Source organism: Cryptotermes secundus, unplaced genomic scaffold (assembly GCF_002891405.2).
Source record: "Cryptotermes secundus unplaced genomic scaffold, Csec_1.0 scaffold367, whole genome shotgun sequence".
NCBI lineage: Eukaryota > Metazoa > Arthropoda > Insecta > Blattodea > Kalotermitidae > Cryptotermes > Cryptotermes secundus.
In genome coordinates, this window is record NW_019731266.1 from 80,989 (window position 1) to 107,673 (window position 26,685).

At 43.4% G+C, this 26,685-nt stretch overlaps 1 protein-coding gene across 3 annotated transcripts in view; it reads right to left on the reverse strand.

The window, feature by feature from the left end:
* Window positions 1-790: 790 nt before the first annotated feature.
* The window catches only part of LOC111866765 (membralin), a 150,666-nt gene continuing 124,771 nt past the window's right edge, over window positions 791-26,685 (reverse strand). For all 3 annotated transcript variants that reach the window (XM_023856010.2, XM_023856008.2, XM_023856009.2), the window contains one exon: window positions 791-3,356. In XM_023856010.2, the coding sequence (XP_023711778.1) occupies window positions 2,766-3,356 (591 nt within the window). In that variant the 3' untranslated portion in view covers window positions 791-2,765. The remainder of the gene's footprint in view (window positions 3,357-26,685) is intronic.

Genomic DNA, 26,685 nt, shown 5'->3' on the forward strand with positions numbered 1-26,685 from the left:
AATGTTACGTTGATCTTCAACTTAAACTTACAAAAGTAAATATAATTCAGTTTTTGTTTCCCGTATGTTCAGTGTAAAAAAACACAAAAATAAGGCCTCCAAACCTTCAAATTCAGACATTTCATATCACTTGCCAGCCAAAGCCTACGTGAAAAAGTCAAGCTCTCTCCAGCAGACGTGAGATCTTTCTCATTGGAAGCCACGCAATCGAATATTTGTACAAATGCCTCTCCGACGGGTTAAATGAAGCACAGTACTGAAGTACTGTAAACATTGCAAAGAATTTAAAATGGACAAATTACTGTAAGCCTAATCAGGTATAACTTACATGAAGAAACCTAGCTATAGTATGGATGATTTGCTGCTTGCCTCTCACTGCAGACAAGCGGGTTCTATTCCAGACCTGTACATATCTGCAGTGTCTTTGAAATATGTTTGATGCAATGACAGGAACTCCGCTTTGTCTTCACATTCGTAACAAAGTTTGTTCAAACCTTTTTTTTTAAGAAACTGGCAGTTTTCTCTGACACTTAATATCAAGAAAGCATATTCTTGAAATGAGCAATTTTGGTACTGAACTGACACAGAAAAAGTAAAATATTATACTAGTCATGATAGGAAACTTACTTCTTAAATTGATTCTGAAATGCTGGTTACAAAACTGGACGCGAATTTTTTCATAAGTCACAACTTTGCTATACTGAATCTTTAGTCAAAACCAAGTATATTTTAAGTTTTGTATTTTTTTCTTGGTGTTCCTTAAAATTTGAAAGACAGCAATGTGATAAAATTACATTTTCTAGTGAATAAGCGTTTATTTTCATTTAAATTTCATCATTTCAAAGAGTGTAATAAGCGGCATGTACATTTGTGTCTTGAATACAAAAAGAATGCAGAACAAAAAATGACGAGGATGTTACAGCTTCTTTGTCTGTCAATTTTTGTGACCGGCATACATAAAAGGGGCTTGTTTTGTATTATGTTATCAAAGAAATTTGAAAAGTTGTTGGTCTCTGTTATTAATTTTAAAATTGTAGCAATGAAGGCACAACCACAATTGACTACTTCCATTTTTCTTTCACTCAAGATGGACTGCCCGACCCTTATACAGTTAATGCTGCTGACACTCCCCGACTCCTTCATCAGGGCCAAGAGAGAAGCCTCATGAAAACTTTGCAGACCAACGACAAATTGTTTCTAACTCCATGTCTACACAGTAACTACATCCAGAGAACATAAATGCATCTGACTTCCTGTACTATTTATACAGCATTCTTCCATATGAATACATACTGAATTTCATCTCATAGTCTGTACAAAGCCACAAATTTTCTGCCTCTTCAATTTGTATACCGGGAAATATTTTAGAGTTTTAATTATATGAGTTCTGCAGCCATACTTTTTATATTAATCTACATATCACTCAGTCACTGGAATTTATATTTACATTACAAATTATTTAAAGACACTACCATACATGGCCATAGCAGGTGTTCGAAATGTTCTCCCAACTATTTCTGATAAATTAAATTTTAACAAATGTTTATACTGTGTACAAACATTATTCTGTCTCTATGTACAATAACTAATGTTTTATGTTCGCCTGTGTTGGGACAGACCTGGACAACTGATGTTTACCCATAATTTCAGGACTTCATTCCTAGTTCAGATGAAGATCCAATGACAGGATGACTTCGTTCAACTGGCAAAAACAAAATCCTTAAACCGATAACTGGCACTATACACACCACGGATATTCTCTGAACAACTACGTGATGAGAATTTTGTGACCAATTTGTCCCAGAAACATGTTTTCCTTCTACCCCATTCCACCTTATTGCCAATTTGTATATTATCCCTAGAAATTGTACCAATCAATCTATTTCGACAGCAATGACAGTATTACCGATATACATGATTAAAACCTCAATGTGATTTGTTGATTACATTAGAATATTAAAGAATAATTTCATATGACAGCAACTAAACGCTTTAATTTCATTTTGTGGGTGAAAGCTACATACATGACTGCAACCGTGATGGTATGGGGCACTGTGTTTCCTATTCGTGAATGCACCAACATTCACACCCATCTTCATATAGGAACGAGATACATGATAATGACCTTGCATTAGGGGCCTACAGCATGAAGTCCCAAACAATGTTCCACACGATTCTTACAAGTTTATCATACACATTAAAATAATACACTTTGTACAAACCAAACATCCCAAATGAGTCACGTTAATATCAACCGAAACAGTAACTAAAAAAAAAACTACTCTGGAATTTTATAAGTAACTTAATTTAAAAAGTCACTATTCAAGGTACTTCTGTTTAGACAACCGAACAGAGACGGGCAATGTAAGTGTCAAACTATGTAAGTTACATCTTCAAATACAGTTATTCTTTTACATTATTATATTATATTACGAGTACGTTCTACTGTAACCAGCCAAGCTTGGTCACTTGAAACATCACAAACGTAAATCCACTACGTGAGCTGATACCTTTGTGGGATAATTACTTTGTACAAAATAGAATTTTAAACGTTTATACTTCACTTGTAATAACTCTCTATCACGTAACAGGCACACAAATCACATCGGCTGTACCAGCATCTCCACCTGATCACGCATACAGACAGGGAACAACATATGCACGGTTTGGAAGGGGACACTTGTAGTCACTTGTTTTTGTCCCATATTAAAGTACCTCTCCATTGTAAGGACAACATAAATTTTCAACCTAAGGTTGTTGCTCTATCACTGGGTGTCAAGACTAGTGGTAGGTGTAACCTTTACCTCTTTTCCTTCTTGTTCTGCCATAGGCATAGAATCACTCGATATCTTTACAATATCATTATCACCAGCATTCATTTCAGTCAGCGCCGCACGTTTATTGGCCACAACTCCGGAGGAAGAGGAAGAGGAAGAGATTGGCGCTTCGCCTCCACTGTCAACAGACACAGAATTCACTGGAGTAACATGGAGAGGTGAGGCAGATGATGGGCCTGGCTCATCAACAGTGGTGAAGCTATCACCAACCACATACGTTGCCGCATCTGGAGACGCCAGCGGCGTCGATGAGGGTTGCAGACTGCTCTCCTCATTACCAGGAGATGGAGATGAATTGACAGTGCTGCTGGCTTCCTCGGGACTTGACCGCTGCAATGGAACTTCTGGTGCCTGTTGGGAAGCCCCAGCACTTGCAGCGGCGGCGGCTGCGGCGGCGGCAGCAGCAGCGGCAGCGGCAGCTTGCTGTTGATGCTGGTTTCGTAGGAGCAGCTGCTGCAGCTGAGCCTGCTGAAGTATCACTGGCAACTCGTAATGGTGGAAGAAGTAGAGCATCGAGTGCTGCAACATCATCAACACACCCAAACATTCGATATGTATATGTATATTCTCATGACAGAAGTAGGGATAGCTCAGTCGGTATTGCGACTGGCTACTGGCTCGACGACCAAGGGGTCAAGAAGTTTCTTTTCTCCATGTCGTCCAGACCGGCTATGGGGTCCACCCAACCTCCTACCCAATGGGTACCGAGGGCTCTCTCCCCGGGGGTAAAGCGGCCGGGCCGTGAAGCTGACAAATCACCTCCAGCTAGTCAGCCTAGGTAAAGAAAATGTGGATCTATACATGCACTCGCCCATACGCCTTCAAGGCGTAGTGCTTTACTTTCAACTGCTAAGATTATACAACGTCAGAGGTTATGGCGATTAGAGAACGGTAAATTTTAAAGGGGCTTGAGATGAGTGGTTGTGGCCTAATTTGTGACACTGCTTCGCAACTTCCCTAAAATGACGGAGGAAGAACCAAGTACAACCTCAGTCAGAATGGCTGGTCTCTAGACCAAGATTTATACCCATAACCCTTCAAGTACGAGACAGGGGCGTTAACCACGTGACCGCGACACTGAATGAAAGTAATAAAAGTCCCCGTGCATAATCAGCATTCAATAAAGACGTAAGGAGGAACAGATGTAAAGCTCCACGTATTCTTGACTTGCGCACTACGTGGTGGTGAGTGGTCCACCTCATGCCACAGTCACTTTCTCTAAAGGGAAACAGCCCTAGGTACGCACTGCTTATAGACTGCTGAGGGGTCTTCAGAGCCCGTACGGGTGCTGTGCTGTGGTCAGAACATGGTGGATTTTAACAGCATCGTAGGTGATTAAATATAAGAGTATTTCTTTTATTTACAAAATACATAAAATATGAGGGATCAGTTAAGTGAACAACTAGACACTGGTAGGCCTGCTGAGGTCACTGGTACCTTTGTCTTCAATGACATATCCAGAATGGTAATCAGGCTTTCAGTCCACTACTCAGTTCCATGTAACGAACAGTAATACGGCATGGAATTTCACCCATATAACAGCTATACTCGTTAATGGCAGTGTAAGTGTAACACATGGTGACAAATCTACACAGCATATGCTAGTGTGATCAATTTCGGATAGGAGGAAGAGCAATGGGTGGGTAGAAGAGAGAGTCACATAGAAACAAGGGAATATTTACTTACTTATGGAGCTGAGCCCTTCTTGAGGCGAAGCCAAATCTGCAGCTACTCAAGAATTTCTCAGCATTTTATGCAACCCGAAGGTTCATTACCATGCTCACAAGAGCCCTCCACTAGTCCCTATCCTGAGTCACACCAATCCAATCCATACCATCCCATCCTATCTCTCTAAGATCCAGTTTAATATTGTCCACCCACCTATGCCTTGGTCTTCCCGGTGGGCTCTTTTCTTCTGGCTTTCCCACCAGTATGCAATATGCATTCCTCGTATCCCTCATTCGTGCTACATGCCCTGCCTACCTCATCCTCCTTGACTTGATCATTCTAATTATACTTGGCGAAGAGTACAAGTTATGAAACTCCTCATTATGCAGTTTTCTCCAACCTCCTGTCACTTCATCTTCCTTCGGTCCAAATATTCTCAACACCCTGTTCTCAAACACCCTCAGTCTATGTTCCTCCCTTAAAGAAACAAGGGAATACGGATATAGAAAGACAGGCACAGCAGAAAATGGATAGAACAAACACTGCTTCATATAATGTTAACATATTTTAATGGGACACTTGCTCACGTGGTGGAAAAAATTACACAATAAGGAAATGCAAAATTTATATTTACAGTTCCATATCATCAAACCATTGGACACGATCATAAGAGAGTTACATCCACCTTTCATCTTCCAAGTTGTTTTCTTACGATCTATCTTAATGGTATCCTCGCACCTTCTCTTTCCTAGCAGCATGGCCGACATAACCTGCCAATATCTGCAATGCCTGCAGCACTACAGCTAATGGCAGAAGTTTCCGAAACCTCGATGAAGTACACGGAAATGAAGCTGAGAGGATATACATATTTTTTTTTTTCAATTACATCGCTGTGTTTTGGTGTGGAAGGTACATTACTTTTGCTCCGTTCGGGAAGATAGCAAGCCAGGGGCCACGCCTGTGCTATGCAGATGATTAACAACAGTACGTACTGTGAGTAAGCTACCGCACGGTTGACTTAACAATATGCTAATCCTGGATTGTGTTTTCGCATCGTTAAGTCTTACTTCTCTCACCAGATAATCACTCCATATCACCGGCTCTGCATTTGCACCATGTTTGCAACCATTAAATCTTCATAAAAAAAGGGGGAACGTAATACAATAACATGCAAGAGATATTTACATGAAATTTTACAACTCTCATTTCCATGGTTAACAGTTAAGAAGATGTATGTACAATAATACCAATCTCTTACATACTTCTCACAGAAAAGCTTGAATAAAACAGGATTAATACACAAAGGTTGTTCGAATGGAACTCATTTGGGGATTATTCTGAATGAAGGAGTAGAGACCTGTGTCACGCATACCCGACACTAACGGGTTTCATTTGAACAATCCTCATACAACTAAAATGATGAAAACGTGTACCCATTGTACAAACATTTTTTATTGTTAGTTGGGTGGGACTAAGTCCCTTGCACTGCGGCCACTTCTGGCCTATTTGTACCAGCCCCAGATGATAGGTGATGGTGATTGTGGAGCAATTGGTGGAATGAAGATTGGCAGGGGAAACTGAAGTACTCGGAGAAAACCTGCCCCAGCGCCACTTTGTCGACCACAAATCCCACTTGACCAGACCCGAAGCCAGCGACTAACCGCTTGAGCTATGGAGCGGCCCTTGTACAAACATAACTCACAAACACATCCACGTAATGCAAACACACACCGTTTAACTTTATAACTCTGCATAACAGCAAGGGGTAACAAGAGTTGGGCGTATTAGGAATAAGACAAAGATACAAGTGATGCAAGGGACACATCAGTGATAAGAAACAAGCCAAGCAGACGTCGGGTAACACCTGGATACCGGTAAGTGCTAAGCAGATGGTTTAAGCGTGCATTAAAAATGAAGTAAATGTCACATCATCAGTATCACTAATTTGTTACGTATTTAAGTGACCTATGTTAGAAAACGGCAAAAGTGAAGTTATCCTTAAGCTTAATTAAGAGCTACGTCATGAAGACGTATGGGGGGAGCGGACGTATATTTCCACTCATCCTTAACTTCTGTTCTAGATGGAGATAAGTCGTCAGCTTCACATACTCCGTCATTTTACCTCGATAACAGAGTAACAGGTATCAATTTCACAGGAGGCTGGATTGGACGCTACGGAGAACAGGAAAATCTCTTGACCCCCTTAGTAGCCCAGTCACCATCTCGCAGTATCCCGGATCCCCATATACGAGTAGCATTACTTAGTTAGTTAGTTAGTTATTTAGAGAGAGTGGGTTTCCCCATGCATCGCGACCAGTTTGATCTATTGTGCTTCCCTCTATGATATTCTACCAGTCTCTATATTCTACCGATAAATGGTGCGTACCATCAGTCCCGCCGAGCAAGCGAGTTCGGCCACTTGCTTAGCGGTGTCTATAATGCTTCCCCCATCTATCAGAGGCCTTAGAGACTATTGTTGGGCGGGAAACGTCCTGGAATTTGGCTCAGTGATCCCCTTTGGGGATATGAGGTTCTTTTACGTGCCGTAAAGTTACGACACGGGACACACAGCTTAAAGTCCCTCCCGGAGGACTTGTTCCCTGAATTTTTCCGCCCTTAAAAATTCGACGACCTCCGCCGGGTATTTGAACCCGCGTACCACGAGTCATGAGGTGGGAACGTTACCTCTAGACTACGGAGGCCGCTTGTAGCATTACTTACTTACTTACTTACTTACTTACGGAGCTGAGCCCTTCTTGAGGAGAAGCCAAATCTGCAGCTACTCAAGAATTTCCCAGCATTTTATGGAACCCGAAGGTTCATTACCGTGTTCACAAGGGCCTTCCACTGGTCCATATCCTGAGCCAGATCAATCAAATCCATACCATCCGATCCCATCCTATCTCTCTAAGATCCATTTTAATATTGTCCAACCACCTACGCCTTGGTCTTCCCAGTGATACAAGTAGCATTAATCATTTAAATTAGTAACTGTGCACTGTAGGGTTTTCCTTGAGCAACTGATATTAACTCTCAGGACCATCATCACGGAAAAAAACGAATAAGAAAAAAAAACAATATCCGGCCCCATGCATGAACCAATTGATTCCATTTCCTTCCCTGCCACACTATTTCTGTACGATTTACTGTTAACAACATAATTCCATCTATGTCAAGGACTTCTTAATGACCATTTCCCTTATGATCTTCCGCACTGCTATTATAGATTTCAACTGATCCCATTTTATAGAATGCGCCATAAATAATGTAACGAGAAGCGGCATAATTTCCGCTCTTCATCTCATATTACCAGGCCAATCGTGGGATAAGCAGAACACGTAGTACGCACGGGGGACATATGAATAAAACTGCGGTCTGACTGTTCACTATTTTATGACGCCAGAAGGGTGAAGGGAAAGGAGTGTGGAAGGAGGTGGCAGGCTCCTGGTTTGAGATACTACGTCAGTATTTGTCCGAAGAGACTGAGCAGAAACTAAAAAAAAACTAACGATTCCCGGGCCACGGTTCGAACCGGAGATCTCACAAACATAAAGCAGAACTACCAACCACTCAACAGAGACGCTCAGTGAAGAGTGGATACATCTGATGAGTGTTCTGATTACGGTCGTCTTGGTTGTAATACCACATAATACTGTACTTGGACATGAACGTTTCGGAGGAACATGTTGCCTCCATCCTCAGTGGATGGTTTGGGCGAAGATGTGTAAATCAGAACGACCATTTTCCTTGTAACCTACCTATATTAATCTGACAGTATCTCGATCCCACACACACTGACCCTGAAGACGGAGACACTATGTTCCTCCGAAACGTCTGTATCCACCTACAACACTACGTATTGTAACAATTCGGGAGACAAAATCTGAATCAAAATATAAAAGTAATTAATTTAAATGGCTGGCAGATCGGGAATTCTGCGTACCGCTATTTAGAGATTTATTTCAAAAGCGAAAATGGTAGCGGTAGTTGTGTTGCTTCCTGGCAGGTACAGTGAATCTGCAGGCAAGGAGAAAAGCGGAAGTGGGGAGGGAATGTTTCGTACACCAGCCTAAAACTGCCTACTCGATCGATCCAAGTCAAACGTTGAATGCTCTCTGCAGTTGGGCCTATTGGATGTTCCAAAAGTTACCATATCGTATCAAGATACAGATATTAACTTGTAAGATTTGAGGCTTTCACGGCGGTGACTATGAAGAAAGCAGACTGCTTTTACCGGTTCTCACGGTCTCTTTGCTTGCAGATTTCTTATATATTTTTCTTCTACCCTGAAGATGGAGGCGATACGTTCCTCCGAAACGTCGGTTAACACCACATATACACGGTGCCAAATCGCAGAAAACTGCTTTCTTCAGATATTAACTTATCTCCTGGGTCTTCTGAAATACACCACGTACCAAATACATGTAACTTATCCACAGATTGTTCCAGGAGTTACCACATAATATCAAAATACAGATATATAATTAATTTACAGTACGTTCCAGAAGAGGAATACAGAGAGAAACCTAAATTCTGACGATATATCATACTGTCCCCTGACTAATAATAACGGATTTTAGATTGGGTCATTTGATTTACTAACATCTTCTTGTACAATCTCTCTTGACCACAATCAATCCTCAGCCGAATGCTTCTTCCTTGGCAACCGAAGACTCGCTCCATTCCGATTCTCCCTTTCATTCTGATCCAGTAATGGATATATACGAACCACACAGAAAACACCTCTTCCTCTACTGTTGTATTTACAGCGCGTTGCGTAGCAACGGAAGTTATCCGACTGTTTCCTACGTATCCGTTGCAGCGGGAATGTGTTTACCGAGTCGTTGCCAAGAAAAGGGTCTACATGTCACAATACAGATTACACACAGATAGATTTAACAAATTTGGTAACGCTGTACTTCATGTTGTACACAAAATTCGCAATGGCGTTCTTTGCAGCAGGCCTACATCAAGGCTATATGCAGCCAGCTCATAAATGAAATTTCAGCAACACACACAATATGTTGGACAAAAGGAGCAACATTCATATTTCAATGGCATAATAATGTTCAACATTGAAGTAAAGGTAAGGTAAGGTAAGGTAAGGTTATCCCCGTACTTACTTAAATAAGCATCACGTTATGAAGACGTATGGGGGAGTGAAGGCATAGTCCCACATTTCTTAACCTCGGCATTGGATAGGGTGAGTGAGCTTCTTCACATACCCTTGCCTCCCTACCGCCCCCCGGGGAAACAGGGGGCAAACACCTACTCTGTTCGGTCCGTTGGAAAGAGCTAACCTCAATCACTGGACCATCTATGTCAGTATAACTACAGCTATATAAATACTTGAGACCAGGCATTGTCAGTGAGACGTAACAGGGAAAATTTACGATAAAAATTGTTTATGATGAAGAAAGCAGTCTTCTGGGATTTGGCACCGTGTATATGTGGTGTTAACCGACGTTTCGGAGGAACGTATCGCCCCCATCTTCAGGGTTGAAGAAAAAGTATAAGTAAATCTGCAAGCGACAACACCGTGAGACACGGTCAAACAGTCTGTTTGACCGTGTCTCACGGTGTTGTCGCTTGCAGATTTACTTATACTTTTTCTTCAACCCTGAAGATGGGGGCGATACGTTCCTCCGAAACGTCGGTTAACACCACATATACACGGTGCCAAATCCCAGAAGACTGCTTTCTTCATAGTCACCGCCGTGAAAGCCTCAAATCTTACATATTGTTTATGATGTTGTCATGTGTAATATATGTGACTGTAGACGGGGGTTAGATTTGTAATTTGATTTACTGACCAATTACAGGTCGTAACTATAAATAACTATTGCTATTTCCACATTTTACAGTTCACTACAGCACACAGCTTGGTGTTCTCAATTTGTTACTAGACGTTTTCTGGGAACGGTTCCAACAATGGTTATTCCTCGGGCTCAAATGTTCTCTTCACAGACTCCCGTACAGAACTGACTATCAACTGACGTTGTCCCTTGCTTATAACATCTCGGCACGGACCGAGTAGAAAACACAACTCTTATATTGTTGCGTTCGTTTCTGCTGCTGCGGGAACATGTTTACAGAGCCGTCGCCCAGAAATGGCAATGGTATATCCGCCCATCTCGCGGTGGTTCCATAGCAACGGCTCTACACGCCACATTATACATGACGAGCATGACAAACGTCATTTGAAGCCTTAAGTGAAGTAAGCTTTGTAACTGGTCACCGTGGCTCAAAACCAAAGTGACCAACTGAAGTCACGATCAGATATTTTCTGTTGAATTTAGTAGCGAAGAGTGTGGGGCCAGATACCCGAATTTGTGCCACCGCCCACCATCAAATCCGGGGTCGTGTTCATGGTCCACGCGTGGAAACCACCTCTAAAACTAGAACAGCGACGCGATCAAATTTATATGGAAATCCAGCTACAACCTGGCCCGGCTGGATGGGACGCGGAGCCAGCCAGCCAGCCAGCCAGCCAGCTAGAGACTGCTGATTAGACAAACATAACGCGAACTGGCGAAGTGCGCGAACTGGGTGGAATACATCTTTATGTAGAGGCTCGGCCACAATCCGTGTACCTCCAGCTGCAAGAAATATATGAAGTGAGCACGTAATGGTAGGGTCCAACCGAAACATATTCTGATGAAATCAGGAAACGACTGGACAGTTGAAGCAAACACACTGAAAACCAGATCGATTACACCGCAAATTAAGATGCGACTATAATCGTCTTTAGTCGAAACTTACAGTAAAATTGGCGTAGCTGGTTCGGGCTACAAGCCGTAAGGTCGCGGAATCGAATCTCGATGACGTGGAATTTTTCAATTTACCTAATCCTTCCAGCCGAACTATGGCCCTGGGGTCGACTCAGTCTCTAACAGAAATGAGTACTAGAAATATTCTTGGGGGTAAAGACCGGCCGGCGGGTAAGGCTGACAACCTCACCGCCATCTATGAGCCTCCGCGGCCTGTTACAGGGATACCTTTACTTACTTACTTAATTAATTTTAGATTTGTACTGCGATTCAGCTGTGATGCTAAACCTGTTATGTGATGATGGTACCCTGTGCAGTGGAGCTGTGTTGTCGATGTTTCGGAAGAAGCTTCTGTCTCCAAATTCAGTGTAGAACGTTGCCCTCATACCCTCAGGATTTAAGAAGCAGGTTGTTTCAACATGCAGACAACACAGTCCTCTTACACACGCTGCCATGACATCAAAACAGGATCAATACAGCCTTAATATTGTCGTGTTACCACTGTCCCCAAATTTTGGACGACGCTAATGTGACCTTAAACCTGATTCAGGAGGAAATTAACGGGAGATTGAACTCGGGTAATGCTTGCTACCATTCAGTCCAGAACCTTTTGTCTTCTCGTCTGCTGTCCAAAAACATAAAAATTAGAATATACAAAACTATAATTTTACATATGGTTCTATATGGGTGTGAAACATGATCTCTGACAATAAGGGAGGAACACAGGCTGAGGGTGTTTGAGAACAGGGTGCTGAGGAGAATATTTGGACCCAAGAGAGATGAAGTGACAGGGGGTTGGAGAAAACTGCATAATGAGGAGCTACATAACTTGTACTCTTCTCCAAGTATGATGAGAATGATCAAGTCAAGGAGGATGAGGTCGGTAGGGCAGGGAGAACGAACGGAGGAGACGTGGAATGCATATAGGATATTAGTGGGAAAGCCAGAAGGAAAGAGACCACTGGGAAGACCAAGGCGTAGGTGGGTGGACAATATTAAAATGGATCTTAGAGAGATAGGATGGGGTGGTATGGACTGGATTGATCTGGCTCCGTATAGGAACCGGTGGAGGGCTCTTGTGACCACGGTAATGATCTTTCTGGTTCCATAAAATGCTGGCAAATTCTTAAGTAGCTGCAGAATTGGCGGTTCCTCCAGAAGGGCTCAGCTCCATGAGTGAGTAAGTAAGTAAGCAAGCTAGTGTGACCTTACTTTAAGGGATAATTACGGCTATCTGTGAACAGGTAAAATTACAGGCCAAGGATGCCGCGATATAAACAAAGCAGAACGTTCAAACACACAGTGTTATGGTTTTCGCGAATGCAAAGTCTCTCGAGCGAGAACAAATTAATGCAGTTTTATAAAACAGTCGAACCAATTAAACGTTACAACGAGCCGACGCATATTTTGTGGAGCTGCCTGTAAGGGTTCCTATATGAAACACGGAAAATCCAACACCCAACCTCCAACAACCGCTCTCAAAATACATCCCCAATCAAATGGTTTTTTGATTTGCCTCTTTGCACTTCAAATCTATTCAAAAAGAACCTGCTTCAATATGCCACACGCTAAATAATTGCCAGATTCCAAATCCCGTATCGGTAAATCTCTCACACTGAACTCGGTATTAATGCTGTTTTCTGTTTTACTGGATATGCGTTGCGCGGACAAGACACGGAGCATATTTTCAAACACCCTCAATCTCCGTGCATCTCTTAGGGCGGCCGCACACCAACTGCGTCAAGACTAGCATCAATACATGAGAGAAAAGACGCAGTCTTGCTTCATTCGTGATTCGTGAGTATGAAGCTGACGTCAGCATCGTGACTCAGGCCGGTGTGCGGCGGTTTTCATAATCTCATTCGTTTCAACTGTACTCCTTTCTTTGCGTCATGTCGCAGACATCGTGTCTTGACTGTTATATGTCCTGATGCATGCCGGTGTGCGGCCTACCCTAGGGTGATGGAGCAGGTCTCACGCTCTTCATAAAGGCAAACTTTCAGTGTTCTGTTGCTGGATCTTACAGCACTAGTGGATCTATCATGGGAACCCTTCAAGGCAAAGTGGTTACTATATGCACCACCTACTTTAACAATAAGAAAATGTATTCTAAAGGGTTCTGACAATGGTGTATAACACTCGGGAATACTGGGACTTCTTATTTCGTCCAATATCTGGTATTCTAACGATTCGGAAACATTTCTTTCTGTCCTCAGGTGAAAGAGTGGGAGAAACCTCATCTGTTGGACCCGTTAGAAAGAGTGATTGAGGTTAGCTCTTTCTAAAGGACCCAACGGAGTAGGTGTTTCCCACCCCCTCACCTGAGGATAGAAATACATCCAGTATCCGAAACCTTGTGCTCTTCAGAATACCGGACGATGGACAAAGTCCAAAATCCCAGTAACCATGCATTTGAAAACACCCGCATTTTGCCCACATAGTGTAATTACGTGTGTCGTATGACTCTCAAAAGAAACAGCGACTCTGTCTCTAAAACCAGTAACCGCCTTCGTAGCGGAGACGTAACGTGTTTCCTGTGACGCAAGAACTGGATTTTAAAACATTATTCAGAGTCGACACTTCACACGGTTAATATATCGTTTATGATATCTTCACATGCGAAATTTCATCTAAATTCGACATATGGATCATGACACAGTAGCATGCAATCAGTCCTACTATCGGATAGATGGAGATACAGAGGGATGGAAAGACATGACGAAGGAAAAAAACGTCGATTTCATGCATGCGCGTATAAAATGGAGTTTCTTTTACTTGACAGTAAGGTTCAGCCTCATTTTGTGGGCGTGAATCCCTAACAAACACAGAGAGTCCCGGGTGATGACTTCTTGGGGGCTTCCTCGTGCTTAATGAAGGTTCCACACGATGCGACCTGTCGGCCTACACATCCGAGTGGTGCACAGATTCAGGACAATAACGTAACGTAACACAAGAAACAGCATGTATGATATAGCTGTAAGAATACAGGATCACGCAACTAAACCGACTGACAAAATAATGAACTGTTATATTCTAAGCGTATACAGGAGCATAATATTAAAATGGATGTTACAGAAAGAGGGCAGGATGATGCGCAGTGAATTCATCTTGTTTATGATAGAGCCCAACATCGGATTGTTCTGAACTAACTTCGAGTTCCGTGCGGAATTTCTTGAGTAGATGAGACACCACTGGTTTCTCAAGAAGTCTGCTCCATGGAGGTGTTGGCTAGTCAGTCATTCAGTCAATTTAAAATATCCTATGTATCTGCGACAGCTCTGGCGTTATCCACGACTCTTCCCCGTCAATCACACAAATGCTGGATAAATTAAAATAGACAACGCCCATTTCGACTTCATTCCCAACTCGTCACTCAAAAATAGTCAATCTTTCGGAGCTACATAATCCATGTACTTGAAAAGGCTTTACTAAATAAATCAACTAATTAGTCCCTGTTTGTGAGTCTCACTTCTCAGCTTATCAGCAGCGGCTGGAACCTGCCCTTGGGAAGAAACAGGCACCAAGTAAAGGTGAAGTGTCCGTATGCCCAGCACGACGTTATTATGGCCATGGAGAAGCGGAGACAAAACTCCACGTATTCCTGCCCGACAGGAGATACCTGAGGCGATATGCACCGGTTGGCTGAACAGAACCTGTGTAACCGGAAATCGAACCGCGGTCATCTTACTCGTACAACCCCGGCTTACGCCCACCCGGAAACTGGGTCAAGTGTTATGTTACAGTACGGTGACGAAGACGTCAGGCGTCCAGTCGGCGTCGCTCTGATCGAAGCCTGAGAGGGGCTCCGGCTTTTCTGAAGACCCCCTACTGACCCCGACGTGGACCGTGCATTTAATCAATTTGGAGGCGAGTCATTAGAGCATGTGGGGCTGCCGCGGGGAGTCCATTATCTGGAGACATCGAGGGGCCCAGCACATCTAATATCGCAATTCATGTACAGTATCGCTACAGGTCTCGGAGGGTCGAGAGCTCCAAGTCTAAACCTGAAGGGAAGCTGAAGCCTTGTGTTTCCACCTCTATTGAACTACATACACTCGGAGTCTGTTGGTTGCCAGGAGACCGAATCTTGGCACTATCAGAATTGTTTTTCCTCCATCCTTCATTTGTCTGTGGAAGACTTCTTCTTCTTCTTGTTATTCTTGTATTATTTCCGCCTTATACAGTTCGATAAACAGGAAATATCCAATCACTTCTCTCCTCCCACAATCTTTCCTGTCCGATTTCTATCCACCTCTTTAGTTCCTTATACATACAAGTCTTCCAGTGCCTGGATCTTCTGACAGGTCTCTTTCTCTACATAACTTCATGGAGCTGAGCCCTTCTAGAGAAGCTGCCAGTTGTGCAGCCACGGAAGAACTTCCCAACATTTTATGGAACCCGAAGGTTTATTATCGTGTTCACTGGTCTCTATCCTCAGCCAGGTCAACCCAGTCCATACCACCCAATTCTATCTCTCTAATATCCCGTTTAATATTATCCACTCGCCTACGTCTTAGTCGTCTTAGTGGTCTCTTTCCACTAATATCATATATGCTACATGCCCTGCCCACCTCATTCTCCTTGACTTGGTCATTCTAATTATACTTGCCGAACAGTACAAGTTATGAAGCTCCTCATTATGCAGTTTTCTCCGAGTATGTATGGGTGTGAAACTTGGTCTCTGACATTAAGACAGGAACGTAGACTGTGGGTGATCGGGACAATATTTTGGAGCGAAGATGAAGTGACAGGGGGTATTCATGTTCTAACCATTCTTACTGCATGACCAAATAATTGCAATAGTTTCTTTTCTTACTCTCTCTAATAAACGTTTAACTCCGATTATTATAAAAATTAATTTCAGAATTCTTACCCCTTCTTTTGCCCTTCATTACTTCTCTAAAGTTGCATAACCCTTGCTTGGATTTTGCTTTTGCTACTCTCTGCAAGGGCCTACGTTTCGGCGCCATATAGCTGTGTAAGCAGAAAACAAAACATACAATTGCAGACTACTGTTTAGTATTGTTTTGTAGTTTATGCTATAAAATAAACCTTTATAATTCGATAAAACGTAGTATTGTTTCGTGTTCTTCTATTGGTCGTTCTGTCGACTTTCCTTTCCCAAATAAATAAGATTAGTTTATCTAAATATACGTGGGGCACGCGGAAGTTACTTGGTTGAAGCAGTATGCTACAAGCCGGAAGGTCGCGGGTTCGATTCCCGATGAGGTCATTGGAGTTTTCAATTTACCTAATCCTTCCAGCCGCACCATGGCCCTGGGGTCGACTCAGCCTTTAACAGAAATGAGTACCAGGGAACTTCCTGGGCGTAAAGGGAGGGTGGCGCATAAGGCTAACTTCACCGCCATCTGTGAGCCGATTACCTAGAAAATGTGGGAGCCTCGACCTATTTAACGAGAATGCCGGTAACGCGGATTACAGAGCATCGAATGAATGAATGATACTGAGTAGTGAATTGGGGAGACTGTGGACGAGAGTAGTCGTGGCCTAATTTGAAGTATTATCCCGCGCATTTTTCTGGAGGAACTGAAGAAAACCACTAGAAACCTCGGTCAATACAGTCGGTCCTCCCAGCTGAAATTCGAAGCGGCCATCTCTCAGACACAAGTGAGGAGAATTATCGACTGACTCACTTTCTGCGCGTACGGAGTGGAAAAAGCACCATTAAATACACCAAGCATCACGAGGACAGTTCATAAATTCGGCACTCCTTTAACTCCAGAGCCATTCTGAAATATCATTATGGCGATCGTGCGAACTTGTAGGGCGGGAAACCGCAGCCTTAAGTTCAGGGTCTTGAACCAAGGCACATTTCATGAACACTGAGACCACAGGAGGACCCATTTCGGTACATTCTTAACTCCCTGCAATCAACATAATTCATATGGCGTCGTGAATTATGAATGCAGATAAATATTTCATACTAAGTCCTTCTTCAGAAGCTAACAGTCGTTAACATATTCAAGATATTCCTCGACATTCACGGGAGAAGCCGCTGTTTCACTTCCGCATTCACAAGAGCGAGCTTCTGGTCTCTCCAGTATATCACGTAAGATAGTCTGTTACATTGTTACAACGACCGTAACTGAAGAGATATTTCAACCGTACATGTAAATCCGTTTGGCAACACGTGGATGCATCTCTAAGATGACAGCTTTCGGAATACAAAAAAGCATTACTCTGACAGCTAGCATTTTTAATTATTTCTGTTCTTAGTTCAAGTTAAGCGGCCTCCGTAGTCTAGAGGTAACGTTCCCACCTCATGACTCGTAGTACGCGGGTTCAAATACCCGGCGGAGGTCGTCGAATTTTTAAGGGCGGAAAAATTCAGGGAACAAGTCCTCCGGGAGGGATTTTAAGCCGTGGGTCCCGTGTCGTAGCTTTACGGCACGTAAAAGAACCTCATATCACCAAAGGATGTCACCGAGCAAAATTACGGACGTTGCCCGCCCAACAGCAGTCTCTAATACCTCTGGTAGATGGGGGAAGCATTATAGATACCTCTCAGCTAGTAGAGCCGGTCTCGCTGGCTGGGCGGGACTGATGGTAAGCACCAGTACCGGTAGGATACAGAGACTGGTAGAATATCATAGAGGGAAGCACAATGGACCAAGACAGGTCTAAGTGCATGGGGAAACCCACCCTCTCCAATAACTAACTCGTTCAAGTTACAAAACAAATTCCAAATTCTGTTTCTGTATTTCGATGACGACAGAAGTTTCCATCCATTAAAGCCATAAATTTCTGGCTTAAGAAACTGCGCGAAAATGCGCTCTTATTTATATATTGTGATATGTAGACATGTGTAATCAGGCGCAGTAGAACACCCGTTGCTAGGGAACAGCTCTACGGACACGCTGTTTCCCCGGCAACGAGAGAACACGAAATAATGGAAGAGAAATTTTTTCTGTGCGGTCCGTGTCGGGTCTATATAACGAGGACTACTTAGCTGTCAATCGTATGTTATGCAGGCAACAAGCAGAAGTCATACAAAATCATGATAATGAGAATGTTCGAAACATCGGACAAGGCGAAGCCCGACACAGAAAGTATAAGAGGCTTAAACTTGGCGGCGGTCAGGCGGTCACGTGACTAGACTGCCGTGGTGGCGAATACTAATAGAAATAGGGCATAGTCTGCTGTACTGAGCCTAGATTGACAGAGGATTTGTATAATTATGTTTATACATTATACATACTAGATATTAAGACTCAATTGTAAATAAGTGTACATAGTGACAATGGACTAATACTAACAAATGACAGACCCGACCTCTCGTCAGAAAGGGCGCCCCACATGGACAGGACAGTAATTTTAATCTAAAATGAAATATCTGGTTATGAGCCCCGGCTGACTGACTGACCGTCAGTCGCAATGTGACTGACTTGTCAAGCGTATGGCCGTTCATAAGTGATTACGCAGCCGTTGTAACATGAGGTACGTGAGTTTGGGCATGATCTACTATGCTAATTTTTTAATGCTAGTGTCCACAAGTGTCCACAAGGAACCGGACTCTTGACAACTGACTATGCTGAATGCCAACATGTAAAACTGTAAACACAAATTTTTACTCCGGTAAATGACTGCGCTGGCGAAGCCAGCAACAATTGTAAACGACAGATCCGTCTTCTAGTGAGAGTGGGCGCCCCACATCAACAAACCCGCAACTCTCTGACAGTCTTGGACCCCAGATGCGGCTTGGCACCAAGGCAGACTGGCCGACTGACCGTCGGTCGTAGCTTTGACTCTGGGTTGTTGTTGAGCCAGTTGAGAGCTGCAGTTGTGAGACGTGAGGAGCTGGTAGCTGAGGCCGGTGGCAGTTCGAGAACCAAGAGGAAAGGGAACGTCCGTCGCTGAAAGCTCCTACCAAGGAACGGCTGGTGACTTCACGCGTATAGTAATTACAGTAATCTCTGGAGTGTGTAACTCAGCGAGACTGCCATAGCCATTTGTACTCACAGTTATGAGTGTGTCCAATAAATCCGAATACCAACCCAAACCCCGTCTATATTCATTCTATCACGTGACAATAACAGCAATAGTTCAGCGCTCGTTAACAAGAAATCTCGCTCGTAACATGGAGAATATATCTGTCTTATGAGCGTAAAAAGGAGGGACGTACAATTATCACCACAATAATTTTATGGGCATATGCATGAATATAAAACGAAAATATTAGAAGGAAAAAAACAGACTAGACAGATGTAGCGACCCATAAAAGTGGTACAAGCATCATAAGCTTCTTCTTTCCCTGTCGAAATCGGAGTTAAAGTCTCAAAGAAGGGAAGAAGTAAAGGCATAGAGAGAAATAGGATTATAACAAGATATCTGTGGTATGGGGTTTCAATAGAATGCGCCGATTCCTCGAGAATACAGTACAAAGAGACGTAAGTAAAAATCCTCTGCCGCGTATTATACGCGGATACGGAACCGTTCCAACCGGCTACCGAAAATGAAGATTCTTCAGGCAAGTCGCCTTTTCCGTTTTCGCCCACATTTCCTGTTTATCAATAAAGGACTATACTTTATTTTTAATTCCCTTAGTGGGGGATGGAGTCCATCTGGGTCCACTCGGCATGGCGCCCACTGATGGGCCTACTGTACCACTGAAGAATTTGGTGGAATGAAGATTGGCAGGGGAAACAGAAGTACTCGGAGAAAACCCGTCCCAGCGCCACTTTGTCTACCAGAAATACCACTTGATCAGACCCGGGATCGAACGCGGACAGCAGCAGTTGGAAGCTAGCGACTAACCGCTTGAGCTATGGCGCGGCCTGAAGAACTAGACTTACCTAACAAACTCGACATGATGGACCGCGACCCATCAGAGGGAAACTTCGCTCAAGCGGTACGAATTCTGGCGCGTGTTCGGATCGTGGGTTGTTCGGAATTCAGTCGAGTTATCGACTGTCGCAAGGTTTCTTTGGTGGATTTCCTTAGTTCAAGGCGAACACGGAGATTTTTGTTATTCTGGCCGTCAACACAACAATAAAATGTAAACCAATCCAACTGTTTACATTGGTTTTACTTAATAACTGCTGTGTACTTATTATCGTATGCGCACACAACACAATATAAAGAAAACTAATAGTAATAATATATTCCAAATTAGAGATTTTAGAATTAAACAGCAATAAAAATAAAAATAAAAGACCTTAACATTTAACGAGATATAATTAAAAACTTAATCCAAAACGATAACCAATAATTTCACTCACTTTCATTCCCAGAACACTCAATCACAATGTCATATTCAGGAAGACAATAGGAAAAACACATAAAAACTAAAAAATAACAATAACATTACACGTGAATAGCTCAAAAACATGCAAGTAATTCACTCATACCACGACATATAAAATACATATACCTCAAAAACTCTGTTATATACGTGGTATTTTACTTACAACAAAAGAGCGAATCCCGGATAATACAACACCGCGTACAATACGCGACAAAATAGCACAGAATTTTACAACATAATGACGAGAGAATTTTAAAATTTTTAAAATAGAAAATAATTTTACAACTTCGTAACTCTTACATGATTATAATGACTGACGTTAATATGGAACCACATTAGGATATCTCAATAACGTGGGAAGTATTTAATGACACTTCCATGAAGATGATCTCAAACGTGGACCGAAACATGTAGCAGTTATTACATAAAACCAGTGTAACCAATTCCGTTACTTGTTATTGTTGTGTTGACGGCCAGAATACCACAAATCATGACTCATAATAGGTTGAAAACATTAAAGAGAACATCGAGATATTCGTGGTACCTCAAATTGGCGACCACGGCCACTTCTCTCCAAACACTTTCCAATTCATTAATCACTAATCATCACATCATTCGTGCTATATAGTCTGCGACCCTGACAGAGCTGTTAAATCACAAATAAATAAAATATAAGACCTCCCATCAAAATCCCAAATAATGCCCAAGTGGCGGCCGTTGAGACTTCTAATTATTGATTCTGACAAGTTGTCGATGTTATGTCAGCTGCAGAGGTTATGAGACAATAAGAAGATAACGCTAACTCTGTGACAGGCCACGGAGGTCCACTACGTTGTGAGACACCGAGGCTCCTACATTTGCTACACAATCGGCTCACAGATGGCGGTGAGGTTGTCAGCCTTACGAGCAGATCTCCATTTACTCTCAGGAAGATTCCTGGTACTCACTTCTATTAGAGGCTGAGTCAAACCCCAGGGCCACAGAGCGGCTGGAAGGATTAGGTGAATTGAAAAATCGAGGTTTGTGCTTGTTTTCACAGAGGCGGGCGGGGCATCCGGATCGCGGTTCATCTTCCTCTGCTTCTTGCCCGTTTACAAACTCCGTGTTACCGAAATACTTGAGCACGTGATAGAGAATCGTTACCAAACGCTTTCTTAATCTTTCCGTAGGTATCGGTAGCACCTCCCCCAGCTCGATATAAACTTGCGCGAGATGTTACTTCTCCATTTTTGGAGACGCTGTAACAAAACATACATCTACACGAACCAGTATTCACGTAAGCGAATTCAAACTTGAAATGAACGTACAGGAGGGACGTAGCTATCATCTCGTAGCGACATCCGTGTCGCACTAGTCCCAGTTCTCGCACTACGAAATTAATCTGAATACTCTGTTAACGTACCTGTGCTTAATTACTCAGGCATGACGTCATGAAGGCGTGTGGGGTAGTAGAGGTATAGCTCCACCATTCTTTATCTCGAGACTAGACGGAAGTGAGTGGCGAGCTTCAAACCCCAGCTACTTTACCCCCGTGGAAAAGGCCCTTTGTATCCACTGTACAGGAGGCTGAGTGGGGCCAAGAGTCTGTATGGACACTGTGCTCCGTGGCCTGTCGTCCCCAAGCGAACTATACCGACCGAACGACCGCCGCTTGTCGGCGAAGTTAGTGCCAAATTTAACGGATAGAGGGTGTTGCGTGTCACCGCAACGTATTCCCACGGTCGTTAATCTCGGTTTTCTAGACCGGAGCCACTGTTTCCTTGATATAGCTCCTCAATTATCCTCACGAGGCTGAGTGTACCCTGATCCAGACCCACTACTTCTCAGAAAATCTGGTAGCGCCGGGAATCGAACCTGAGTCCTCTGGATCTGTAGCCAGTAACTCTGACACTGTGCAGTAAATAAAAATCTGGGAATCAAACCCCGGTCGTCAATCACGTAAGCCGTCGCCATGATGACTCGATATATCACTGATATTTTTCTATGTTACTTTCTTTTAATGTCGAGTTAGCTGTTTGTTGCCGAGTTTCGCGAAGTACCGTATGAGAGACAGAGCCTCAACTACGGTCGGGCTACTCGGGCTACTCGGGCCTTTCGGACACCTAGGGGGAGGTGATGGATGGAGAAGAGACTGCTGCCGGAGAACTGACGAACTCTGAGAGAAACATATCCCAGTTACACCCTGTCCGTAACACTTCCTATACGAAGCTCTGTGAGAGTTCGCTCCGTTCCACTTGTATTCCCTGAACCTGCCGAGGAACTGATTAACAGCGCTATTAACATAAAAGTGGAACTGAAAAAAATATATATAATTTTTAACACACTGTTAGCGTGCTTCAGGGCTCGTGTCACATCATTTTCCGACCGATCTATAAAAGATGAACATGGGGTATAAAGTTTTACGCCTGAGTCATATTTCTCAACTGCACTGCAGAGAAGAATGCACGGGGTTTCAGCGAATTTATTTCCCCATAGACACCGTATAATACCTCCTCATATTTCTGCACTATAAGGAGTAGAATCCCATCCAACACAACAGCAACATGGGGAGATGGTAACGATACAATTTTGGTCTTTGTGTCCCGGACATCCGGCTGCCTCCTCATGTCCCGAGACATCGGCGCACTTCCTGCGACCATCCCCCAACATTTCATTGCAACCATCCAGCCGGATTAGGGTGTGGGTGGACGGGGAGAAAGAGATGTGTTTCTAAGAACCAGGGGAGAGTGTGGAGATGACATGGAAACAGATATGAAGAGAGAAGCGAACCATAGGAATAAATACGTGGAAGGCAATCTGACTGACAGGTCACAGCGCCTGACACCTGCGACCTAAAACGTCGCTTTTTTTTTATAAAGCCCTATGTAACCATATCGACAACCTTATCTTGTTGTGACACATGTTCTCAATGTCTGAAGGTCTCCACATCACTTCGACGTAAAAGAAACGTTCACATAATGTGTCAGAAGAAGGAAAAACTTTTGGTTAGGGAAAATACTGACCGAAGTCCAAACTAAAACCGTTAAGTACACAAGGGATTTATGTCGCTTTTTTTAAGAGTTTAAACGCATTTTAAGGTAGAAGCTCTAATTATGGCAGCTACGGTATCTGTTCAACAGTCTAGCCAACAGAAGTCATTCAAATAATTTCATTTACTTCTCAATAGATGTTACACTGTTTACTGTGTTCCGAGATGTGACGCCGCGTAGTTTCATATATCGTTACCGACGTTTCGAGTGAACCTACTGCCTCTGTCGTTATGGCAGAATACTGATTCATTCCATTGCGACACTTACCACTAAACGTGTACCGGCACGATCTGCACACAGAGGTGAAGAGAAGTATCTTGCACCTGCTGGGGATCGAATGCCGAGTCCTCGGCCGTTCAGCCAGTAAACCACTGGTTCCATCGTCTCACGTGCAACACGTTTTTCTACGGAACTTATAAATTATTCACTACATGTTTCGCCCAGTGTGGTCATTATCAGGTGTTTCAAATTATAGTTGAAGAAACTGCTGTAAAGGTAAAAGGCCGTGAGGGTCCACAGGGTTGTGAGACGCCGTGGCTCCCAACATTTTCTAGACAGCCTTACACGCCGGCCGGCCGACCTTTACCCGAGGAAGATACCTGGTACTCATTTCTGTTAGAGGCTGAGTCGAACCCAGGGCCATACTGCGGCTGCAAAGGATTAGGTTGAAGTGATAAATCCAATGACCTCATCAGGAATCGAACCAGCGGTCTTCAGGTTTGTAGCATAGTTCCCCAACCAACTACGCTACCGCGCATGTCACTGTAATTCCATCTGACAATTCGCCTACTTTTGCTCATCTACTGTTACTCTACGTAAGGTTGCATAGAAGGCCGCGCCGTAGCTCAAAAGGTTAGTCGCTGGCTTCCCACCGCGGCGGCCCGGGTTCGATCCCGGGTCTGGTCAAGTGGGATTTGTGGTGGACAAAGTGGCGCTGGGGTAGGTTTTCTCCAAGTACTGCGGTTTCCCCTGCTAATCTTCATTCTGCCAAATTCTCCATTATCATAATCACCCAGGGCAGATACAATAGGCCAATCAGTGGCCGCCGTGCCGAGTGGACCCAACTGGACTCCACCCCCACCATGCGAAAAGAGACTGCATTAATTTACGTTCGGGTGCAGATATTCACGACTGTCCCTACCAACACATTTACTACCACAACATATAACGCCGTGAAGTCCGTTGGAAGTCAACCAATTTTTCGGAGGAACATACTGCCTCCATCTTCACGGTCGAATAAGCCGAGAAAGATAAGATCGCTGTAAGAACTTCAAATCCTTCTGTTAGAACATTTGCTATATATTGGCTGAATTCTATGAAGACCTGATGAAGAGGAAAAAAAATAAAGATTAAGGCAGACCTGTCAATGACATCGCGACCCCTAACAAAGCCGCCTCCCGTGGTCCAGCGGCAGAAAACGGAATGCCTTGCATCATTTTTCTCTGACGCTACACAAACATATAGAGGGATATTGTTTCCAACAACACAGCATCCCCTGGCCGTCACTGGCAGATAGTTTGTAGAATGAAAGGAAAATAGGCATCTTCTTACATTTAAAAATATCCTTCTGTTATATGTCCATGACCAGAGAGGAGCGTCTACAGGTTCTTATGAAATAAAACTTCTTTACTCGTTCCACGCAGAAGATGTCCTGAGAATTAACAACAACAACGAAGTAGCGACTTTACTGAGGTTTCCGCACGTGGCACACTGGTACCAGTCTTCTAACAATATATTTCATAACTACCTACGGGCTTTAAGATATTGTTTATATCGACTCAGTTTGTCTGTTAGCGCATTTCTTAGTCGGTATTTCGGAAAGTACAATTTTCAGTGTTTAGCCGGGGGTTTTTTGTGTGCGGTTCATCATTATTGAGCCGACTCTGGATATGAATTTTGAAGGCCTTATTTAGAATTGTGTCGTCCGAGGCAAAAGCATAGCCTTCAGAATAGATCCCGGCTCGTAAAACAAAGGATCCTGAAAATTTTTGAATCTGAAGATTTAAAATTATTAAAAGAGACCAATGCAAAAACTTGATTAAATTATGTGGAGGGATGGAGTATCAGCCTTCGGACAACAATAAAAACATCAGGAGGATAATACAACTACAAATAGTTCGAACTGAAACAAATGAGTGTAAAATTTCGTTTCGAGGCCGTATTAGTACTACGTATAGAGGACTTGAGAGTGAAGCTCCATTCATTATAAATTAGGCACTATTTCGCCCTCCGTTCATGACGTAACATTTCGCAGTTTGCTTCCTCACACTGCTCTTCTGTCTTCCGGCGGAGATGAAAGCCCACGACAAAATAAACGTACTGTACATAGTATCAAACTAGATATTTATTTTCTACGTCTCTCTCCTCTCATGACTTACTGTGTTTGCTGTTCTAGAATTTCGTTGATGTTATATTTTAATGTTGATTAAGGGCAGTCAGATTATCGGCTCATCACTCTTGAAAACGAAACGTACGGCTGAGCTAAAGCGATATCACAGCATTTCCACCGATTACAATTGTTTCGCACCCGACTTTTTTTCGCTTACTCGGGGTTGGAGTCCAACTGGGTCCACTCGGCATGGCGGCCACTGATTGGCCTACTGTATCTGCCCTGGGTGATTATGATGATGGAGAATTTGGTGGAATGAAGATTGGCAGGGGAAACCGAAGTACTCACAGAAAACCCGCCCCAGCGCCACTCTGTCCACCACAAATCCCACTTGATGAGACCCCGGGATTGAACCCGGGCCGCCGCGGTGGGAAGCCAGCGAGTAACCGCTTGAACTATGGCGCGGCCTTTCGTAGCAGACTTACAGCTATGCTTCCGCTGCTAACACAGGAGTGAACTGTTCCACGAAGCCCCAGTACTATTACCTTCCAACCCCTCTTGCGCAGACCATAGGACACGAAGAAATAATAGGCAGTAGCGATGTGTACAAGGGACAGACCTGGATGATTACTTCAACCCAAGGGTCTGCATTTCCTTCGATATCAACAAAGGATACAGACGGTCGACTGTCCGGTCCCCTTGTGACAGAACCCATTGTGAGTCCTTTTGTCCACCCACGCTCAGGATATTATATCATGGACATTGTGGCGGGAGGACGCTCCCAAAT